This window comes from Aspergillus terreus, genomic scaffold, assembly GCF_000149615.1.
Source record: "Aspergillus terreus NIH2624 scaffold_3 genomic scaffold, whole genome shotgun sequence".
Lineage (NCBI taxonomy): Eukaryota > Fungi > Ascomycota > Eurotiomycetes > Eurotiales > Aspergillaceae > Aspergillus > Aspergillus terreus.
In genome coordinates, this window is record NT_165926.1 from 690,022 (window position 1) to 710,003 (window position 19,982).

General features: G+C 52.2%; 7 protein-coding genes across 7 annotated transcripts; 3 read left to right on the forward strand and 4 right to left on the reverse strand.

The window, feature by feature from the left end:
- Positions 1–453: 453 nt before the first annotated feature.
- ATEG_02131 (uncharacterized protein) lies at positions 454–1,520 on the reverse strand (the record flags this gene model as incomplete). Its single annotated transcript, XM_001211309.1, has 2 exons — positions 454–1,008; positions 1,065–1,520. The coding sequence occupies 2 exons, from the start codon at positions 1,518–1,520 to the stop codon at positions 454–456; spliced, it is 1,011 nt and encodes a 336-aa protein (XP_001211309.1).
- Positions 1,521–2,205: 685 nt separating this feature from the next.
- ATEG_02132 (class I SAM-dependent methyltransferase) lies at positions 2,206–3,003 on the forward strand (the record flags this gene model as incomplete). The annotated part of the gene is made up of 1 exon (XM_001211310.1): positions 2,206–3,003. The coding sequence occupies one exon, from the start codon at positions 2,206–2,208 to the stop codon at positions 3,001–3,003; it is 798 nt and encodes a 265-aa protein (XP_001211310.1).
- Positions 3,004–5,148: 2,145 nt separating this feature from the next.
- Positions 5,149–5,937, reverse strand: ATEG_02133 (cutinase family protein; the record flags this gene model as incomplete). The annotated part of the gene is made up of 3 exons (XM_001211311.1): positions 5,149–5,416; positions 5,491–5,708; positions 5,764–5,937. 3 exons carry the CDS (start codon positions 5,935–5,937, stop codon positions 5,149–5,151), a joined length of 660 nt encoding a protein of 219 aa, XP_001211311.1.
- Positions 5,938–6,532: 595 nt separating this feature from the next.
- ATEG_02134 (uncharacterized protein) lies at positions 6,533–9,758 on the reverse strand (the record flags this gene model as incomplete). The annotated part of the gene is made up of 5 exons (XM_001211312.1): positions 6,533–7,495; positions 7,543–7,632; positions 7,689–9,327; positions 9,380–9,482; positions 9,749–9,758. 5 exons carry the CDS (start codon positions 9,756–9,758, stop codon positions 6,533–6,535), a joined length of 2,805 nt encoding a protein of 934 aa, XP_001211312.1.
- A 2,237-nt stretch (positions 9,759–11,995) lies between these two features.
- ATEG_02135 (putative membrane bound cation transporter) lies at positions 11,996–14,641 on the forward strand (the record flags this gene model as incomplete). Its single annotated transcript, XM_001211313.1, has 9 exons — positions 11,996–11,999; positions 12,098–12,587; positions 12,643–12,645; positions 12,702–12,717; positions 12,768–12,947; positions 12,993–13,070; positions 13,120–14,260; positions 14,342–14,528; positions 14,581–14,641. The coding sequence occupies 9 exons, from the start codon at positions 11,996–11,998 to the stop codon at positions 14,639–14,641; spliced, it is 2,160 nt and encodes a 719-aa protein (XP_001211313.1).
- Positions 14,642–15,733: 1,092 nt separating this feature from the next.
- Positions 15,734–16,484, forward strand: ATEG_02136 (WW domain protein; the record flags this gene model as incomplete). Its single annotated transcript, XM_001211314.1, has 2 exons — positions 15,734–16,358; positions 16,420–16,484. 2 exons carry the CDS (start codon positions 15,734–15,736, stop codon positions 16,482–16,484), a joined length of 690 nt encoding a protein of 229 aa, XP_001211314.1.
- Positions 16,485–17,424: 940 nt separating this feature from the next.
- Positions 17,425–18,376, reverse strand: ATEG_02137 (uncharacterized protein; the record flags this gene model as incomplete). Its single annotated transcript, XM_001211315.1, has 2 exons — positions 17,425–17,438; positions 17,668–18,376. The coding sequence occupies 2 exons, from the start codon at positions 18,374–18,376 to the stop codon at positions 17,425–17,427; spliced, it is 723 nt and encodes a 240-aa protein (XP_001211315.1).
- Positions 18,377–19,982: the final 1,606 nt, after the last annotated feature.

Below are 19,982 nucleotides of genomic sequence, written 5' to 3' on the forward strand. Positions count from 1 at the left end.
GGTGGTTTTTGGTGCTTGTCCCGGGTAGGGGTTCAGTCTGGTTTGCCCATTTTCCAGGATTGTGGCCGAAGCTAGGAAGGAATAAACTAGTAAACAGAAGCTGTAAAAAGATGGACCATGCATGATGGTATGTATATACGTAGATGGAAGATACTGTCGCGATTATGGAGGATTTGCTCGTGCAATGAGTTAACCTGCACATCAAGGGTAGGGACGGTGTTAGTAAGCTCGTAGCTTCCTTCCTCAATAGCCGAACATGGAATCGATTATTCTCAGCTTTGACCAAATGGGGCAGTGGGGTCCAGTATAGGTAGTGCGCAATAGTTTGTGACTTGTGGTACATCTATGGGCGTGGTTGGTCTAAATATGCCGATCACATATGCAGCGTGCGAGTCAGTTCGTCGCCTGAATATGGTCCTTGGTTCAAGGCAACGGACACAGAAATGACAATAACTAACAACCATGAATATGAGAGCAAACTGCAAATATCATCATTCCAAATTCATCCACGGACCCCAGCCACCGTTCGATACGTCTTCGGCGATCTGGCGATCCGGTCTCGTCCGACCTCCACAACTCTGAGATTTGCAACATCCCATCGTCCCATTCTATCAACTGCCGATCGTACTCTTTCTCCCACGTTTCGCGATCACGCGCTTCCCACAGGACCTTGTGTCCCGGCACAAATAGCTCCCTGAGCTCATCTGCAATGAAGTTTGGGAGATTTCTATCGGCATTGTACACGCCCGAGAAGATATACATGGCAAAGACGGCGCGCCGTTTCGCAGCGGCCACGATCCAAGATTCCCAAGTCGGGCGCGCGTTGGCTGCCTCCGCTCTGCAGAAGAGGCCATTCTTTGCGGTGCGGAAGGCGAGGTCCATCAGCGTGATCATTGTCTTGTCGTTGACTGACGAAGTGCCATGTATGGGTGAAAAGTACAGCATGACGGAGTATATCAGATATGCCTGGAACGCGGCAAGAAGATCACAATCATCCTGGGGAGGGTCCTATGACATCCTGAAAGTCAGCAGGTTCGATTTGAAAATACTGGCGGGAGACATACCTCCTCGGCCAGTCGCTCCATCTCCTTTTCGACCATGGTCACAGCCATGGCCTCGCTTCCAGGCACCGCTTGCTCGTACATGCGAACGAGGGTGTAACAATTCGCGAGGCTGCGGGGGATGTGCCCTCCATGGATTTGCGCATGATGGATAATGGGCGGGACATCCCCGTCTCTAAGCATGCGGCGAGGATACGCTCTCAAGACCAGCGATATATATTGCAGCGTAAAGGGATGGTACACTTTCGGGACTTCAGCCCACCCCATCGGCGGCAAAATATACGGCCGTAGCCAACGATCGCGGATGTCTTCTGCATTAGACCCCGCAACGAGCTGGATATTCCGCAAGTCCAATTGGGGATTTTGTTCCTGCACACGAGCGCGACTGCCAGTGATTTGTAAAGGCCGTGGAGACCAGCCAACAACCGGACTACCGTATGACAAGGGGAGTCCTGGCATGGCGATACCCGCATCTACGCCAGGTGTAGACAATAAGTGTATACTCTGCTCCGAGGCTCCCACTTCACTTGACGCTGCATGGCTTCTTTCCCGCGAGCGCCGCGACGGTGGGCTCTCTTCGTGGGTTGGGTGCAAGTATTCGCACGTCCGGCCGGATGCTCTGCAGCGAGAACAGGTAGGCTTCTCTAGATCACAACGCACCTTTGCTTTGGTGCAATTGTTGCAAGCCTTCTTGCGTGGTGGCGGCTGAAATCTGCGTTGACGGGGTTTCATGGTTGGGGGATATTGGTGATGTTCGGAATTCCGAGACCCGTTGGTGGTTTTGTTGCGAGACCAAGGATGACGTAATATATCGCATAATGAGGAGCTAAGTTCCACACTCATATGCTTTACTTAAATTGATATTCGGGACGTAATTAGAGCTGCTTGTAGAGAGATATCTCGATGCGTTGTTGAGCTATCCAAGGGTGATGAGGATGGAGAAACGCTGTCTACTCCGTAGGTGGCGGAGATATGTGGTCGGAATTCCGAGCAGCGGCATCCCCACGGCCCATCACGGGAGGTATATATAGACTTCCATCATTCCATCAACCCAGCAATCCAACAACGCATTTCTACCAAAGTGTTTACGGCAAATTAGCTACACAAGCTCCAATTACCCCAAGTAGCATTACCACAATTAAAAATGGGCACCTACACAACCGACCACTCCAGCTCCGTCATCCAAACGCACAGCTGGCGCACACTATCCAACTCCGCCGCCTACATCCTCCCGCACATCAAACCCGACATGAAAATCCTCGATATCGGCTGCGGCCCAGGGAGCATCACCGTCGACTTCGCGACGCGGGTACCGCAAGGTCACGTCACAGGGGTGGAGTACACCCCGGAGCCACTGGAGCAAGCGCGCGCGCTGGCAGCCTCGCAGCACCTCTCTAACATTGACTTCCAAGTCGCCGACATCCACTCGCTCCCATTCGCCAAAGACACCTTCGACATGGTGCACGTGCACCAAGTCCTGCAGCACATCGCCGACCCCGTGCAGGCGCTCCGGGAGATGAAGCGCGTGGCGAAGCCGAACGGGATCGTCGCTGCGCGGGAGTCCGCCAGCTGCACCTGGTACCCGGAGAACGCGGGCATCGCGACATGGCTGGAGGTAACGAGCCGCGTTGCCCGCGCAAAGGGCGGGAATCCCCACCCCGGCCGGTATATCCATGTCTGGGCGGAGGAGGCGGGGTTTGACCGCGCGCGGATCCGGAAGAGCGCGGGCTCGTGGTGCTTCAGTTCACCGCAGGAGCGGGAGTACTGGGGCGGGTCTATGGCCGGGAGGTTCCGGTCGTCGGGGTTTACGAAGATGGCTACGGAGGAGGGGCTTGCCACAGCGGACGAGTTGGAGACGATCGTGGAGGGATGGAGGGAGTTTGTGGAGGAGGAAACGGGGTGGTTTGGGTTGCTTCATGGGGAGATCCTGTGTTTTAAATAGATTTAGGTCGGTGCATGCTAGATACACGGGGTTGTAGGTGGTGATTATGGAATTTATGCTTCTTCATGGATGTCAAAATGCACGCCCTCCGGATACTGGACCTGCTTCAGATCATCAATAGTCACCGTATCCGGTGCGACGAACCTATCGCTGTCAGTGTCTCTCATTTGTGGATGGTACGTCAGGGGACATACGAGGTGGTATGTATCGGAGGGAGACTCCGGGTGGATATGAACAAGGTCTGCTCTGTGGCTCCCTTCTCGGCAAACCTGTCTTTGGTACTATGGAGCTGTCAGATTGATGGAAGACACATGGGACGTGCACGTACATTTGTTCGATTTGAGCCCCATGTTGCTGGTATGCCTCGAGGCTATCGTAACGGATGACAATCGTCTGCGCAGGGTGAGATAAGTTCATCCAATATCAAGGGAGACGCACGTATCGCGGCATTTTGAGACTGTTACTTGCAGGCTATAGATGGGTTCTAGTAGGAAGAGAAAGCCAAAGGTGTGAGGTCAAGTCAGAGTGAAATCACACGAAGCTAAATGCGCCGTGGACCAATGAGGGACAATCTGTAGCTCCGTGGGTCCACATACAAAGATATAAAAAGGTATACAAAAAGGTGTTCTATTTAGCAATAAGTGAAGATAAAATATGTTTTTATTTATAGTATTTCGCTACCCGGATGAAGATAGAGCCCGCTAAGTCTAGCCGAGCTGCTAGTCAGAGCTAGAGGCTTGAGCATCCTTTAGCCCCCATGGCGCCCGCATCAACTACGCCCACAGCAAAACCCACCAGACGAAAAGGATGTTTCGCTTCCTCGATCTACCCAGAGAGCTAAGAGACCTCATTCTCGAATATGCTGTTTGTATCTCGCAGAGGTTTCCCTTGGACCCTTCGAGCGGCCCGGGGGACCGTGCAGCGGCTCAAGATGTAGACTACGAAGCTCCAGATAATGTACCGAGAGAGGTGCTCTACCGGCCGATTCTCATCGGAGCAACAACATCGCAGCAGTTATTGAGGGTCAATAGGCAAATTCGAGAGGGGACGATGGCCGTCATCCGGAAAATTACCTGGCCATCCTATTGCGTGGATGTACTTTTGGAGATGGAAGAGAAAGGCGCTGAGGAAGAGATTGGATGCTGATCTGCCCGTGATAGCAGCAGAAGATCCTGAACTTGCCTATTTTCCTGATTCTGAAGACGAGGGACAAATATGGGAAGGAGTGATTATGAGTCAGAATTGATATGTCCTACGTAGAGTTAGTATCTTATAATCTCATTGCAGAATACCCGCATAACCATAGTCTGAAATTGTAGATTATTCAGTGATTGATAAACTAGTACAATTCATGCAACCCTGAGGCATTTTCGGCTCTATTTCTCCCTATCAGTTCCGGGATATTCGGACCAGGGCGGCCCGTTGTGATATGGGAATCTCAAGGTATCTCGCGCTGTCGCCAAATCTCCTCTTTCTATCATATTCCATACTCGTATGAGCTATCCTTCTTGACCATTTCTTCCACCGCCTCAGATCACAGCTGGCATGATGGTTGGATACAGGTAGGGTTCACCAGTTCGTTATATCCAATGGCGAAGGTTCCGTTAATACCCGCGCTTAATGCAGTCCATCACTCACCGGTCGCATCATGAAGACCGAATAGGACAGATTTGTGCCCCCTTCTCCCAAGGTCAGCAAGACAAGGCGGTCTCTAGGAGGGGTGATCACGGGGGTGACCATTGTGGCCATCCAGGTTGTTAAAGCCGTTTTCTTTCCCCAGGTGGATGGTAGCTCGGTTCTCCATCACGCCACCTACCTGTCGTTTTACATGCTACTATGTTTCCTGTATGAGAAGTACCTCTGTGCTTAGTACGACGCTTAGTTGGGCGCGGATGACCGATACCCCCTCTTCTTGAAACCGATTACCCCGGATCTTGGAGTATGCAAATTCGGCATTGTTACCCAAAGAAGACCATGTCCCCGGCCCCTGGCAGCCACAATGCGGGGGCGGGGGTGCATTAGTTCCAGCAATCAATAGTTCAACATGGTCACATTCCGCTATTTAATCTCACCATACATAGCATATTTACGGCTTCACCTCGTATATACAAAACCAGATCAACGTGTTCGACCCCGCTTCCCCTCCTAAGCTGAAACCTTGGAAGCAAGGAACTCCGCCGCCTCCCCCGCGTAGAGCGCATACGTCAAATGCGCAGGGGTAATAATCAGCGTTCCGTCGCAGACCAGGTCTCCCGGCGCACAGATGACCTTGGTCTGGTCCTTGGGGTAGTTGGGGATCTGGCCGTTGTCCTGCAAGTTGCGGGTAAACCCGAAGAGAACCACGCCCTTGACCGTACTCTTGATATCATCCGGAAGAGCCTGGATGGATCCGTCCATAACCGCCGTGCCTTGGCTAACTCGCACCCCCAAGTCAGTGTACGCTCAAATGACCATTCAATAGGAAAGGAGAGACGGAGAGCGTCGTACCTGTACCCACCCGCCACGATCTGCGCATCCGGGCATTGGGTATGGGCCAAATCAAACATCTTCGTCGCTTCGTCGATCGACGCTTGGTCCGTATTGTTGGGGAGGAAATTGGGAATGAGGCCCGCGGTGTATGCGCCTCCCACGCCCTGGCATGCAACCTGATCCGACCCCAGTTTGGTCTTCAACGCATTGCAGGTGGGCATTCCGGCAATATAGCCCTTTCCAGAGCATTAGCTACCAGGAAGTGGAGGACAAGAGACCAGGGCTTTTTACCATGTTTCCGGACTCGGTGGACCCGCGCGCAAAGATCAGGACGACAGGTTTGCAAATCCCATTCTCGAGGTCACTCGCGCTCTCGGACTGTCGAGCCTCAAGCGCAGATGGGGGAACTGGGCCTGCCGCTGCCAAAGCGGAGAGGGACGCAACCAACAAAGAGGGGAGAATCATCATGAACGACTGGAATGGGAAGAGCTGGATAGTTGGGAAGGCCTATAGAATACTTTTTTTCTTGAGTAGAAAGGGTGCGCTATGATTTCAACTGCAGGTACAGTCCTATAGGGTCTATTTATATGTAGCCTGCGTTGCACTTCTCTATTCTCGACCGTCGGCTGAGCATGATGAACAATCGAAGAACAAGGACCGAGAGCTGCCATGTGAGAGACAGGGGCATCGGCCTTAGAAAGGATTCAATACTTCCTGTTAGGGCTGCCTCACATATCGTCAAGCATTTCAAAGGCGGAGTGAGGGGCCCCGCAAAGCTTAACCTGGGGTAAGACCCATAGTGTTTCAGACAAGAAGTCTGTTGGTTGACAGAATGCAACGTTGAATGCCGAATAAAACAACTGCCGGCCCCCCTGAGGAACCGAGGCAAGTCCTACCTAACAATACGATCTCTCACATGTGCATCGCTGACGGGAGATGAGCCCAATGAGTGACTGGTGCCCTGAATTTAGACTAACATCTATATTTGCTTATCATTCCAATGTATCATGCCATCCACACATCAATCGTCTACGCATGTATAATGTAGTAATGCTGTGTATCAATCTTCGTGACTTCTTTCTGCCATCAACCGCGTCGATTCTGCATAGCCCTCGGTATGTCGGACATGGAAGTCAAAAGCGAGCTCTCCAACAAGGCTCTTCACGTTACTGCTGCAGGTTAGCACCGAAGATGAAGAAACGTTAAGAGAGCTATACCTCAGCAGATCCTTCAAGCTAAAACTCAGCACCGACCGCAATACCTCCAACGACACGAACGCTGAAAAGGCTGGGTCTTCCACATGGCGAAGACTTAGCAGCTCCCCGTCAATTCGCTGCAGCTGGCGCGCAAGAGGGAAGGAATCCCCGGTCGAAAGATACGGCGGCAGCGGCTGTGCATTCAGAATAGACGCAGACAAGTGACACAGCAGCGAGGTGGTGGCATGAGACTTGAAGTCTGCCGATTTCAAAGCAATCTCCGCGAGTCGCGAGACCCACCTATTCTCCGGGTCTTTTGAGTCGCAATGATCAAAGGCAAACGCATTGAGGTTTTGCGTCGTCTGCGCCATCAGCGCCATACTCGTTAGCATACGCTGGATTTCAGCAATGATGGCGTCGTAGACGTGTTTGGGGAATTTTCCGCCAATGGGAGGCTCAAAGGTGCTGAAATGGCTGTGCATTCGTAGCTGGTTCAGGAGCATCATCTCCTCCTTGAAGACCTTGTGGCGGGCTGTTTCGAGCTTGTAAGATGCAGACGTAACGTCTTGGACGTTTCCGAGCGTTCCACTCAGCCACAGCTCTACGGTGGTGTGCATACAGCTGTAAAATTTGGCGAGGACAAAGAGTCCCCTTCCCAATGCTTTGCGTAATGTAGATTTTGCGGTGATCGGGTACGGGAAGATGACCCAGACGAAGGAGATGGCGCAGCCTGCGGCTACGGCGGCCAGCTTGTAAGGTCCAAAGAGGTAGATGGGGTAGTAAGGTTGGCCGTTAGAGGTAGCGGTTTCAATGCCGAGTTTGCGGACCTGTGTTGTTAGGGGGACTGGCCTGCGCTTGGAATCGGATTGCTTACTTGGAGCTCATAGCCGATGATGACGTTCAAGGTGACGATAGCTATGACAGAGGCGCCGAAATACTGGGGTACTTTGATCCAAAAGTAGTACTGTAGAGATCGTGAGACACTGGTTAATGAAAGCTGTGTGGGCTTGAGAGGCTTACCCCGAATACGTTCGCAATGTAGAGGAAGATAATCACGCCGGGCGTCTTCCCATCCACAATATACCAGACAACCAAGCTCAAGGCTAGCGCGAAGACCGTGGCAACAATACGTGCCACGAAACCAAACATCGTCTGGCCACTCGTCGGGTTCATTCCGATCACAATGACAATCATTGCCCAGATGCATCGTTGACGGATGAAGAAATCTTGTGTCTGATGTAGGAATGCGAGAATGCCCACGGAAATGGACGCTGCGGCGACGCGGAACCCGAAAATGCTCTGCTCCGATTTGATTACATGGGAGATAGTACGGAGGACATTGCTGCTCTTTTCCCAGATGTTTTCTGGCGCCATATGCTCAGGATCGGGATATGTCCCCGGCTCGATATCGTCGGCTGCGCCAACAGCAGCTGACTGTCTTCGGTCGGGAACGCTTGTTGATTCCTTATTCTCTGAGGTTGGAGATAGCCACTCACGAATGGACTTTTGCTTGGGGAAAATGAGCCTGCCTCGTCTCATTGTGCCGTCGGTCACTTTGCCTTCAGCGAACTTTACCAGGTCGAGTATGGCCTTGAGGAGATTCTCCTGCAAATGCCCCATGTAGAGAATGATGAAGAATTCTTGCCGTACATCAGAGTCGACTACTATAGCGTTGTCTTCAGAGACAGCATCACCCCCGGCCTTCTCAGTCGTCGAGAAGGCTTGAATGGATGCCAGTGCCCGAGGGAGTTGACTGCGACGCGCATAGTATTCTCTGATGGCATCCTCGAACCGGAGGACAAAATCTGGCTGAAGCGGGTTGATTTCCTCACCACGCACCTCCTCATCCTTTGCCTTCCATTGCTTTCCCAATTGTTTTGATTTCATCAGCTCCAGCGTCAGAAGGACATACTGCAAGCCAACCGCAACCAATGCACTTGATCCTTCGAGCCGGTGCTGAAGGATTTCGACAACCTTTTGGATTTCACCATTTTTGCACATCTCGTCACCAGAATCTTCATCATCGCCCTTGGCGCTCTGTCTTGGCCCTTCGTTCTGCACTATCATATCTAGGATCTCTGGCAGCATGGCTATCCCAGACAGCGGGAGCAGTATACTCCGTAGAAGCCCACCGATCCGGCTGAGGTCATCGGCAGAAAGCTTTCCCCACGCTATTTCATCTTTGGAATAGAACAAATCGGATTGTAACTTGCCATGCAAGGCATTCAGTTTTGTGATGGACTCAGCTAGACGCTTCTTCTTCGACTCGATGCTCGATTTGGCAGCATGCTCCGCATCTCGCATGCTGAGGGCTGTTCGCGTCCGACTGAGCAATCCACGCCGGCCGGTGAGCACTTCGGACCCATCCTCAACAAAGGCGATCTGTGACTTCAGTACGGCGTCGACCTGCGCTACGTAGGCCTTGACGTCGTGGAAGACATTACTTCGGCTGGTGACGGGCAGGACAAATAGCGATATTCCGGTCGCAATGGCGAACCCAATCATAAACCCTTTGAGCAGGCGCGTGATAAAGGCTAAACCCTCGTCGATAGTGACGAAGGTCCCGGCCCGAGTAATCGTAACCGACGAGAAGATCGAAAAGGCGACCATGGGGTCCTGCAATTCCATCGGTCGCCATGCACGCAACGTGTTTGATCCCCTGTATCACAATGTCAGAATGATTCTGAGGGTAGATGAGGCAAAGGACGCACCAGATCATGACGATCAGCCATATGGCGGAGACGGCGCATGCATCGCTGCTGTACCCGTTCCTCACACTGTCCGGAGCACCGGGTGGGGTGTTATGCTGCCGTGCTTTGACGGCGCAGTAGACTGTCAAACAACAGAGTGATGCAGAGACGCATGTGGATAGCAGAATGAACAGCATGATCTTCATGAATTTGGCGCGGGGCATGAGCCCCTGCGCGACGATCGACATCAGGGCCGCCAAGTAGCCTATCGTGAGGGTGATATCCGCGATGGCATCGCTTTGATGTCTTTGACGGGTCAGTGTTAGCCATAAGGGGGGAGGATGAGACTATGGACGTACATTGCAATTACTACGGTGGGTGGCAACGCACCTTTCAACATCATGAGAAAGGTGCGCGAGTCCAGCTCCAGTCGGGATTTCCATGTCAATGGATTCAATACACTAGAGGAATCGGTGAGAAGGGAGATCTGACTGGATCGTTGGACAGTGATGCCTACCTCAGGAGCCTGGATTGCTTTAACTCCCCCGAGCTCCTTGGAGGAGCCATAGTACAAGTTGGATCAATTATCGGCGGCTACGAGCCCGTCGAACGAAGTATCATAGTAGAAGGTATTCAAGGCATCTTGGAGATTTTATTCCTCTGCACCGCACTAGGTCAAAGTTTTTTAGCACGACTATTGGGTCGTAGTGCCTGGACGATCCGAATGTTCGGCATGGAGACGGTTGCGTCCGGATCGGGTTCCCGTACCAGAACACACATGACGCCAGCCGAGCCAAATGCCGACACTGTCGAACCCACTCTGGCGATCATCGGTCGCTTTTACGAAGCATCATGGAAGATCGTTCTCTCGTATAATTTGGTGGTGACAATGGTAGTATGAGTGTGAGCCACATTGTTTAGTCACGTGATTCGGTCAGGTTCATTTGATGGGCTGGACAACTGTCAAGGTCCAGTAAACAGAAATCCATGCACTATGATGGATAAGACTTCTTTCAGAGTTTATCCTCAATGGGTCCAGGGAACCTCATCGCCGGGCGTCCTGATTCCAGTGGTCTTTGTGTTCAAGTAGCTCCGGGGGATGCCCGGATGAAGTCTTTCCCGCCAAGCTCGAAACCCAGGACACAATTGGCTTCACGATTGACGGATTCGGAAGCCTTTTATGCTTGGTTGTCTCTTTCCTTGCCCATCAATCGGGCTACTGATGTACCCATGTAGAGTGTGTTCCCTGTTGACAGGGCCGTTTCTAACGCATTGGGCCCTCTAAAGGTTCTAGAGGGATAATGCGCAGGATACCTTGTAGGGGATGATTTGCTACTTCAACAGACACATCAAGAACAAGCCCTATGATGCATCATGCACCCTATCATTAGGTTGACGGCATAGAGTGACTGCATGACTATCTGCAACAATGATAGGTGACCTCATCGTTAACAAGACGGATGTGGCTGTGTGGCTGAGAAGGTCCGAATGTGGCGCTGTCGGTTGAGCCATGGCCCATGACTTAAGAAACATGAATGACTCCTGACCGATAAAGATAGTAGCATCAGCCACTCTTGGCCCTGTGGAGGTGGAGTTGATGGGGCGAGTTCCACCATGGTCCAGATTTCATGATTCCCAGAAGATCCTACCGGACTTCACTCTAGGGAGAATGCAGGTAGAGCCTTTGTGAAGACAAGCTTTGTTCAAGGCGTCCAAGGGGTAGGGCAACTATGAAGGGGATTACGCACACCCAACAGCAACAATGATGCTACGATGCGTGTACCTTGCTTGTTGGTCTATCCAGACATGCCCATACCAAGGCTAATGACGACTGCGTAATCAGGCGGCTGAATTTTGGACTCCGGGCCGAACTGGGCCAATGATGAGGATGATCGACGGTGCAGGATGCCTGTCATTTCCAGACCAGAAAAAGAGTTGTAGAGCAGAAAGAAAAAGATTCGGAACCTCCTTACTGATTCATGAGGGATAAGGGACATTGGTGACGAGGTTCCTTTGGGATTTCTGTAAGATTCCATCCAAAGGGGAGTAAACAAAGCTGATCGCCATCGTGAGGCGTCCTTTCTGGTCTCTTTCCACTTGGTCGACCGAAATCCGAAAGAAACTATGTCAGAAACATTGTCTCCGAATGGAAGAGGCAGAGATCACCGAAAGGATTCCTCGTCCCATTTCGTAGTCCGTCCGACTCCTGTGACATCTCGGGTAATTTCCGGGTTTCCTCTATTGGACACAGGTGGCCGTAGGGCTACACCACAGGTCGATAGACACGAATCAGAGGATGTCATGGAACCGGAAGGCGAATCCGTCGTTATCTCCGAGCCGGTCAAAGTGAAGCGTGATTGATAACAGGGCGATTGACCAACGGATGATGGTGTGGCGTTGGTGGTGATGACGATCGAATCCAGAAGGAGGAGGGAAAATAGTGGGCTTGGCAAACATCATCCTGATCGCCAAGGGTCCGTCCTATAAACCAGCCAAGCCCTTCTCCTGAGCTTGTCTTTCTCTTCTCTCTTTCTATTTCTTCCTTCTTTGACCTTTCTCTCTTCCCACCCCGTCTCGTATAACCTCCGGTTATCGATTCACTCCCCCTGTTGATCTCCTTCTTGGGTCCTGAAATACATGCGTAAGTTCCCTCTCTTCTCCTCCCATCTGGTCCATTCTAGCTTCTACCAATCAGCCGGAATAAGACCTAAACAAGGATTCAACTGACTCGCTTCTCAGACCGGATTCATTCGTGGGCGAAAGCTCACGCGTCGGCTCCCAGTTCATCTACTCCAAACACCCCCACTGAATCCAAGTCCTCCGCCTCCAACACCGCTGATAACCCTCTCCCTGCCCATCATGATGGCAAAGTGAACCCAGAATCGGGGGCCCCGGCAGGCCCGGGGCCATGTGTCGAAACCAATGAGAAAACCTCCCCGGTAGGACCTTTGGTCCGTGCCAGAAATGGCACTGTCCGTTTCTTCAGCCATACCAAGGATGCCCTTTGCCACAGCTGGGTGAACGTCCTGCTGGTGTTTGTCCCCGTCGGGATTGCTGTCGAGGCAGCCGGTCTAAGCCCTGCGATCATCTTTGCCATGAACGCAGTCGCTATTATCCCCTTGGCGGGGTTGTTGAGCCATGCAACAGAATGTGTTGCCAGCCGTCTGGGCGACAACCTGGGCGCGCTCATCAACGTCACATTCGGGAATGCCGTAGAGTTGATTATTTTGTAAGTTGATTCACGTTCGTGTGCTCTCTGTTAGCCTGTACTGACGGCTGAGCAGCATGTAAGTGGACCGCACGTCTAGATTCTCGAACAACAACGTTAACGTAGGTAAACCAGTATCGCTCTGGTCAAGGTGAGTTTTATCCTCTTCAAGAACGTGAACCTTCATCTAACCCATAGTAGAACGAAATCCGGATCGTTCAGGCTTCCCTCTTGGGCTCCATCCTCGCCAACTTGCTACTCATCCTAGGAATGGCCTTCCTGTTGGGAGGTCTCCGCTTCCAGGAACAGATCTACAACAGCACGGTCACGCAGATGAGCGCTTGTCTGCTGAGTCTCAGTGTCATGAGCTTGCTCCTTCCTGTCCGTACTACCCACCATTGTCCATACCGCCACTAACTTTTATAGACCGCTTTCCATGCCTCATGGTCCAATTCCGACGTCGCTGACCGATACACCCTCAAAGTCAGCCGTGGAACTAGTGTGGTACGAGCTAAATACACTCCTGAAATTTACCAAGCTCACCATTCCATAGGTCCTACTGCTGGTGTATATTCTCTACATCGTGTTCCAGCTCAAATCCCACTCCTACCTTTATGCCAGTATCCCTCAGCAGATTATCGACGAGGAGTCTCATCCAGGTGTGCTGGCCGACTTGATGAACCACTCCTCCGACTCCAGTTCCTCGTCCGATGAGTCTGATGATACTACGACGTCGTGGACTACGGCCAAGCGCATCAAAAGGGCCATGAAGAACCGTCGCCACCGCAAATCAAGCGGCAGCTCCAGGGGCACGCCCCCAGAACTCTTCCGCAAACGCACACTACCTGAAATGACCTCCACCGACCCTGCCAATAGATCTGGCTCGGTCGGCGGCTCACTGTCCAGTAACATTGACGATCACGGCTCATGCGCGATTGATTTTGGAGATGACAGTCGCTACGATGCAGACACGAACGACGGCAACCCCCATGAGCCTCAATCGCGGGATTTTGGCAACGAACCCCAGCGCAAGGTCTCTAAGAAGGAACGCAAAGCAAAAAAGCGTGAGGCCAAGCGTCAGAAGAAGCAGTCGGAGCAAGACAAGTCTGGTGTAACTGCCGCTGGGACATCCCTTGATCACCAGACGGCTTACTTGACGCAATCTGGACAGTCAGAAGGGGCTCAGGCTCTGGGGGACACCTCCGACCTGCCAAAGCGACGTTCGCCATTCCGGCCTACGATCCCCTCTTTGCTGTCCAACACAGTCTTCTCCAGCAATCAAGTGCCTAGCCACATCTCCCCGGTTCATACTTCTGGGAATCTCGGAGGGTTGCGGCGCACGAACTCTCTGCCCAGCCGGATAAACCGCCCTCCCCCAGTGGGCAATGCGGTTCAGTTTGCCCGAGGAGCAGCTCGCATGCCAGCAGCGGCCAATGTGAAGGCGGTCGAGGTGGCGCCTGAGCATCAAGAGCATTTGATGTCTCGCACCTCTGCGGTGGTCATGCTACTCTTGTCCACGGGACTTGTTGCGGTTTGTGCGGAATTCCTGGTGGATGCTATCCCCGCAATGATTCAGAGCTCCTCTGTGAGCGAAGCGTTTATCGGGTTGATTATCTTACCCATTGTCGGCAACGCTGCCGAACACGTAACAGCCGTGAGCGTCGCGACCAAGAACAAGATGGACTTGTCGATTGGTGTGTCGGTCGGCAGTAGCATTCAAATCGGTCAGTATTCTTTTGCCTTTAGTCTATATAAGACTTGACTGACCCCAATAGCTATCTTTGTGACCCCTTTAGTGGTGATTCTGGGTTGGTGCATGGACAAAGACATGTCATTGTACTTTACCCTATTTGAGACCATTTGTCTATTCGTGACTGCGTTTGTCGTCAACTTTTTGGTGTTGGATGGACGCAGCAACTATCTCGAGGGTGCCCTCCTGATTGCGGCCTATGTGATCATCGCGTAAGTACTCCGACTTCCGACGGTGGGACTCCACAGATACTAATTCCTGCAGGGTTGCGGCTTTCTTCTACCCCAGCACCGATGAATCGAGTGGCTTCGCTGGCTCTGCCTAGTGGCTTGGATACGACTAGCAGCGGACCGACGGGAGCCACGGATTCCGGACTCTCCATTTCATATCGCTTCTACCTAATAGATCATCCCCAGGCAGAACATTTACACGTTCCGGAAGACAATTCAATACTATTGACGTGATCTGAGACACTTCGTAGGCGCTCTCTGCGGCAACCCCTGAGAATTCTTCTCCGCACCTGCCTAGGCCTTCTTGGGCATTCCAGCTCCTGTGGCTAGGGGCTCCACCGGACACAGCCACTCAGTTAGACACACGTGGCGCGTAACGACGAAAATGCCTCATCAATCGTGACTCCTCGCGATTCTAGCGAGATTCCCTTCGTTTCGGAACGGCGTCTCCTTTAGTGGGATCGTGGCTAGTGTCGGATGAGACCCCCGTGTGGCTGAAATGCAGTCCTCCAATGGATGATTGGCCCTGCAGCCCTGTCGGCTGTGGCGCCAAGCAGGCAACAGCATAACAAGACATCCATGGTGGCTTGGCTACAGCCCTAATTCCTTCTCGTCGGAAGACTCATCCCAGGCATCCTACGGAATGCACGAACCGGTCCGCAGTGGGGTGTCCCGACAAGTCATATTAAGGAGTACCGTTATGATGACTGCCTACTGTCCGGCTGTTTGGTGGGCGTTTCCTCGCCAACTCGTCCAGGCTCCCCCACCCACAGTGCGACGCGGGAGCAATAATATCGAACCTGATATCAGGACAGGAGGGATCACTGTGGTGTTTTCCTCACTTGAGCAGCGTTCAGGGGTTTGCAATCTGATCTGCAGGACCAGACTATCGAGCAAATTCCCCATTCCTCCTAATAACGCGGTGGATCCGGCGAGACCACCAGTCTGTTAGCGCCATGTCATGCTATCTAGTCCGGACAAGTGACCTCGCGGTGGAGGCTATCCAGCACGCTGCATGCAAGAGGGACATTCAGGCCCCGTCAGGCGCGTAGCATGCTGTCCTTCCCAGATTAGATATGGTAGACAATATATAAAGGTGGGAGGACGCCAGCGTCCTCCTCTCCATCCTACTCATTTCTTTCTTCCCGTTCTCTTCTCCCTCCCATATTCCCACATCTATCACAACCATGGCCTACTACGGTGAACCCTCAGGCTACAGCCGTCCTCCCTACGAGGACCGCCCTCCATACGACCGCCCTGCGTATGACCGTCCCTACGAGCGTCCACCATATGAGAGACCTCCGTACGACCGTCCTCAGTACGAGCGTCCTCCGTATGAACGCCCTCCCTACGAAAGACCCCCCTACGAATCCGAACGTTCCTACGACTCCCGAACCCCCTACGAAAGACCCCCTTACGAATCCGAACGCTCCTACGACTCCCGGCCCCCATACAGCGCGCCCCCGCCGTCCGCCCGGCCTCCCGCTGTCCCGCCGCCGCCGCTCCCCCTCGGCTGGGTGCAGGAGTGGGAGCCCAGCGTGCGCCGCGCCTTCTTTGTTGAGACTGCCACCGGCCACTCGCAGTGGGAGATGCCCCTGGTCGACTCGCAGTATGCCACGCGCGAGATGCCGCCTCCGGCCGCGCCCCCCGTCGGTGGGTACTACCAGGAGGCGCCCCCGCCGCCCCAGGGCTACTACGAGGGAGAGCCGCAGAAGGAGAAGAAGGATGATAGCATGAAGAAGGCGATGATGGGTGGTGCGATTGGTCTTGCGGCTGGTGCTGCGATTGGTGCGTTCGCTATGCATGAACATGGTATGTTTTCCGAGCTTCCTATTGTCTTCCTATGGTGGTTATATGGTGCTAATTGGTGTAGATGAGCATGAAGAGGAGGAGAGAGAAGAAGAGAGAGAGGCGTGGTCTGGTGGGGAGAGTGATTAGAGGGTTTTGGTTGGGTTTGATTTGGTACATAGCGTTTGGGTTTGGTTTAATATATTGGAAATATATTCTGGTTGATTCTTTTCAAGAGTACTGTCTAGTTCTGTTTCTCGCACACTCATAGCCGTAGAGATCCCAGGTATAGGCGCACCGTGCTCTATCCTACTGACTGCTGAATGGGTAACGTGGAAATAGGCTCGTTGGTGTTCTCGTTCTTCTAAAATCCCCGAGCGAGGTGGGAATAGAGATTCCTGAGTTAGATATAGGTGTTAAGACTGGTCATTGTCCTGAGGCATCCCCAGCCATTCGCCCTTTACCGGGGAGACCGTGTTTCAGAGACACAACTGGGTTTGACAAACAGTGCTCGGCCAGACGTCTCGACGAGGTAAGGAGGGGAACGCTGATGGAGATCTTGGATCGATTGGAGGAAGATTTGAATGTCGCTCATGCTGGACGCGCAATTCGCATTCGATGGACAAGACGACCATTCTGGTTTCATAGTGATGCAACAGTGGATACTAGCAGCTTGGGCCGTGAGGTCCCGCGCGACGAATTACTGAAGCGTGTGTATACACACTGTCTGCGCCGTCGGAGTCGGAATCACCCTTAGCTTTGGAGTTGGTTTTGGCCTTGGGTCTTGCCATGGTGTCATCAGTTTGGTTGGAAACGCCTAGAGAATGCGCGTCGAGGGTACGTTCGAATCCATCATCGTCTTCTGCAAATTATAGGCTAACCCACGCCTTGGGGGGAACGGTGTTGGGCATGGTTTATCCTGTTCGTCTTACTGCCAGCTTGTTTTGAGTCGGATAGTGAGCGGGAGAATGCATTAAGAAATTCCACTGTCCGCAGTTAGATTGCCTGACATGCCTTTTTCTCCTTCTCCACGAGTCCGGGAAGAGAAGATGGTGGATGGCCTTGCTATGAGTACGGCAAGGAGCGGCAGCTACACTGTGATCTCTATACCGAGTTAGCAATTGCTCAAGTACTATCGTGCCTTTGACATACCTCTGAATGCGACGGTTATGTAGGCCGCTGGAATCAAAAGAGACAAGGCTTAACTGACAAGCCGCTTGGCGTTGGCTTTCCAGTTATGGGATATCGGTCCTTTTGTCTCTCGGGGAAATCTTTAAGCACCCATGGCAGTAGTACTTGTGGGCAGTGCTCCTTGTGCGGCCAGGCAGCTTACCGCACCACCCGCAGCTCGCGCTCACCCGTGGATCGTCATCAGGAAGACGGGCAAAACGGATGTTTTCGTTGCATGTTCCACATAGGAATTTTCCGTACTTCACTGACTCAATCAGGCCTTTATATGTCTTACCACACTCTTCGCAGTTATCGGGTGTCAAAAGCCGACTCAACGGCCCCAGAGAATTCAGGCCGCACTGAGAGAGGTCCAGCATATGAACGGCATGGATTGTGCTGCTCGTGGTATGCGCCAGTCCTTCTTTCAGATTCGCTCTTGTTGCTGGATATGATGTTTCTTCGGCTCTTCTACTCCACCATATACCGCCGCAGTCCTCGGTCGAAATGGTTTTGCAGGCGTGTCCCTCGTCTGCGATCACCCGCGCAAACATCCCTGCCAGCAGCGGACGGTATTTCTCCCGAGGACGAGGCTTGGATTTCTGACCGCGGTCCCCTGACTGCGCTTCGTCCTGCAGGTCCATCAGCGTCTGGACCGCAGTCGAAAGATCCTCCTCCTCATAATCGCTGATGACCTCCCTTGAATGCGTGGTGGTCGGAGCGGGCGGATCGGTAGTCGTGGTCTGGCGATATATGGACCCCATCAGCCCACCTATCCTATCGCCCTCGCTTTTCTCACCTGTAATCCTAGTCGAATAGAATGGATCAGAGGTAACGAGGCAGTTCGGTAACTCCCCACTCCAGGACGCACTCATGTCGCTAAGGAATCTTAGCATGACCCACAAATGCGCTCGCAAGCGATATACGATACCTCTAAATATGCGTCCACTTTCTGGGCCATATCTTCCCAGGCTTCTCAGATACTGGATATTTCATTTTGCACGAATTCTCGATAAAACCTCCGATCATGGCAAGATCACTTCGCCATATGAACGCGTGGTTGCGTTATCGACCTTCATTCATATCGTCTAAGATAATTAGCAGGATATCGCAATACAAAAGTCGGTGGTGTCACCACAGCCAGCAGTGGAAATGGACGTACGTGTGTGGCAGTAAAAGATAGGACTGGTCCATGGAACGTGTTGGACGACGTCCACAGCCATATAATACACCTTGCATATCACTGGTACGTAGTTGCCGGAGCGCTTTTGGTAGTGTAATGGTCATTTTGGTTGACAGAATGACACAGCACAACGTAAATTTGATCCATTGTTCCATCCTTCTCCAACAGTGTGCGATCGCGCATGGTGAGAGTGTTAACAAGCAAACAATCCGACAGTGACCAATGTCGGATTGACGCTGAAGAACTGGTTCATCGACGATTTATGATATGGGGCAATCTATAGAAGACCGAGTTAGCTTATATGTAGCTCCAAAGTTGGTAATAGTAATACCGAGTCATCGGTTAAGCTCCAACAATTCTCTTCCTGAGCGACACCATCTACATCTGACTGCATTGCCAGAGCGTGGCGTCGGCGGGTCTTTTGTATTCCCAAATACACACGCGTACTCGGCGTCCGCCTGCAACCACAAGTCAGTGGATTAATGCAGCCCAAAAACGATGAATGGACTTACCCCGACATGCGTGGCTGTCCCTGGTGCATCTTTCGTGGACAGCCAACACGATTACAAGACTGCCATCTGGACATTAATTAGGTGCTCTATCGGAGGCGGTAGGAGGCCCTGTGCGAGCTATTTAGTGTTAGCGATATCTGTATGGGCAAAGGCAGTGTTGTTCATGGTGACCTAGGGAAAAATATCGGCATTGGCTGTGATTTGACGCGGACATGCGGCCTTCATTGTCAGGAGCTGAAGCAACCGCTCAAGCCGTAGGAAAAAGTCATGCCCAATTACTTTCTCCGTGGTATGTGCACATCGCAGGCACGTACAGTAAATGAGCGAGGCCTATTCAGGCTGTCAGGCCTGCAAGTGGAGCGAGAATACTATCACAACATTGACGAAGGGTTTGGTCTCTGGATGATGATGATATAATAAACTATAATCAGACCTTGTCCGGGGCAAGAGTAGGTAAGCCTGGGCCGTTTTGACTGCCTTGAGGCCACAAGTGTCTGCAATGATTAGTAAAGGATGGCTGGAAATGATGGATACGCCTACCTGTTGGTTTGATGAAACTGCCCGGGTGCTTCGTATATACTAAGCCGTTCGAAGATCAATAACAGATAGAGACAAAGTGCCAGCCTGTATCTGGTGCAGTCAGTAAATGCCCACTAGTACAGAGATCAGGTATGGTACTCAGCAGTCTGGTGGCCAACTTGCCAACATTGTCGCGAGCCAATATATAAATGATCAAAGATGAATGTTGAATTATATAGAAGAATGATGTTTGAAGAAGGGAGGGGA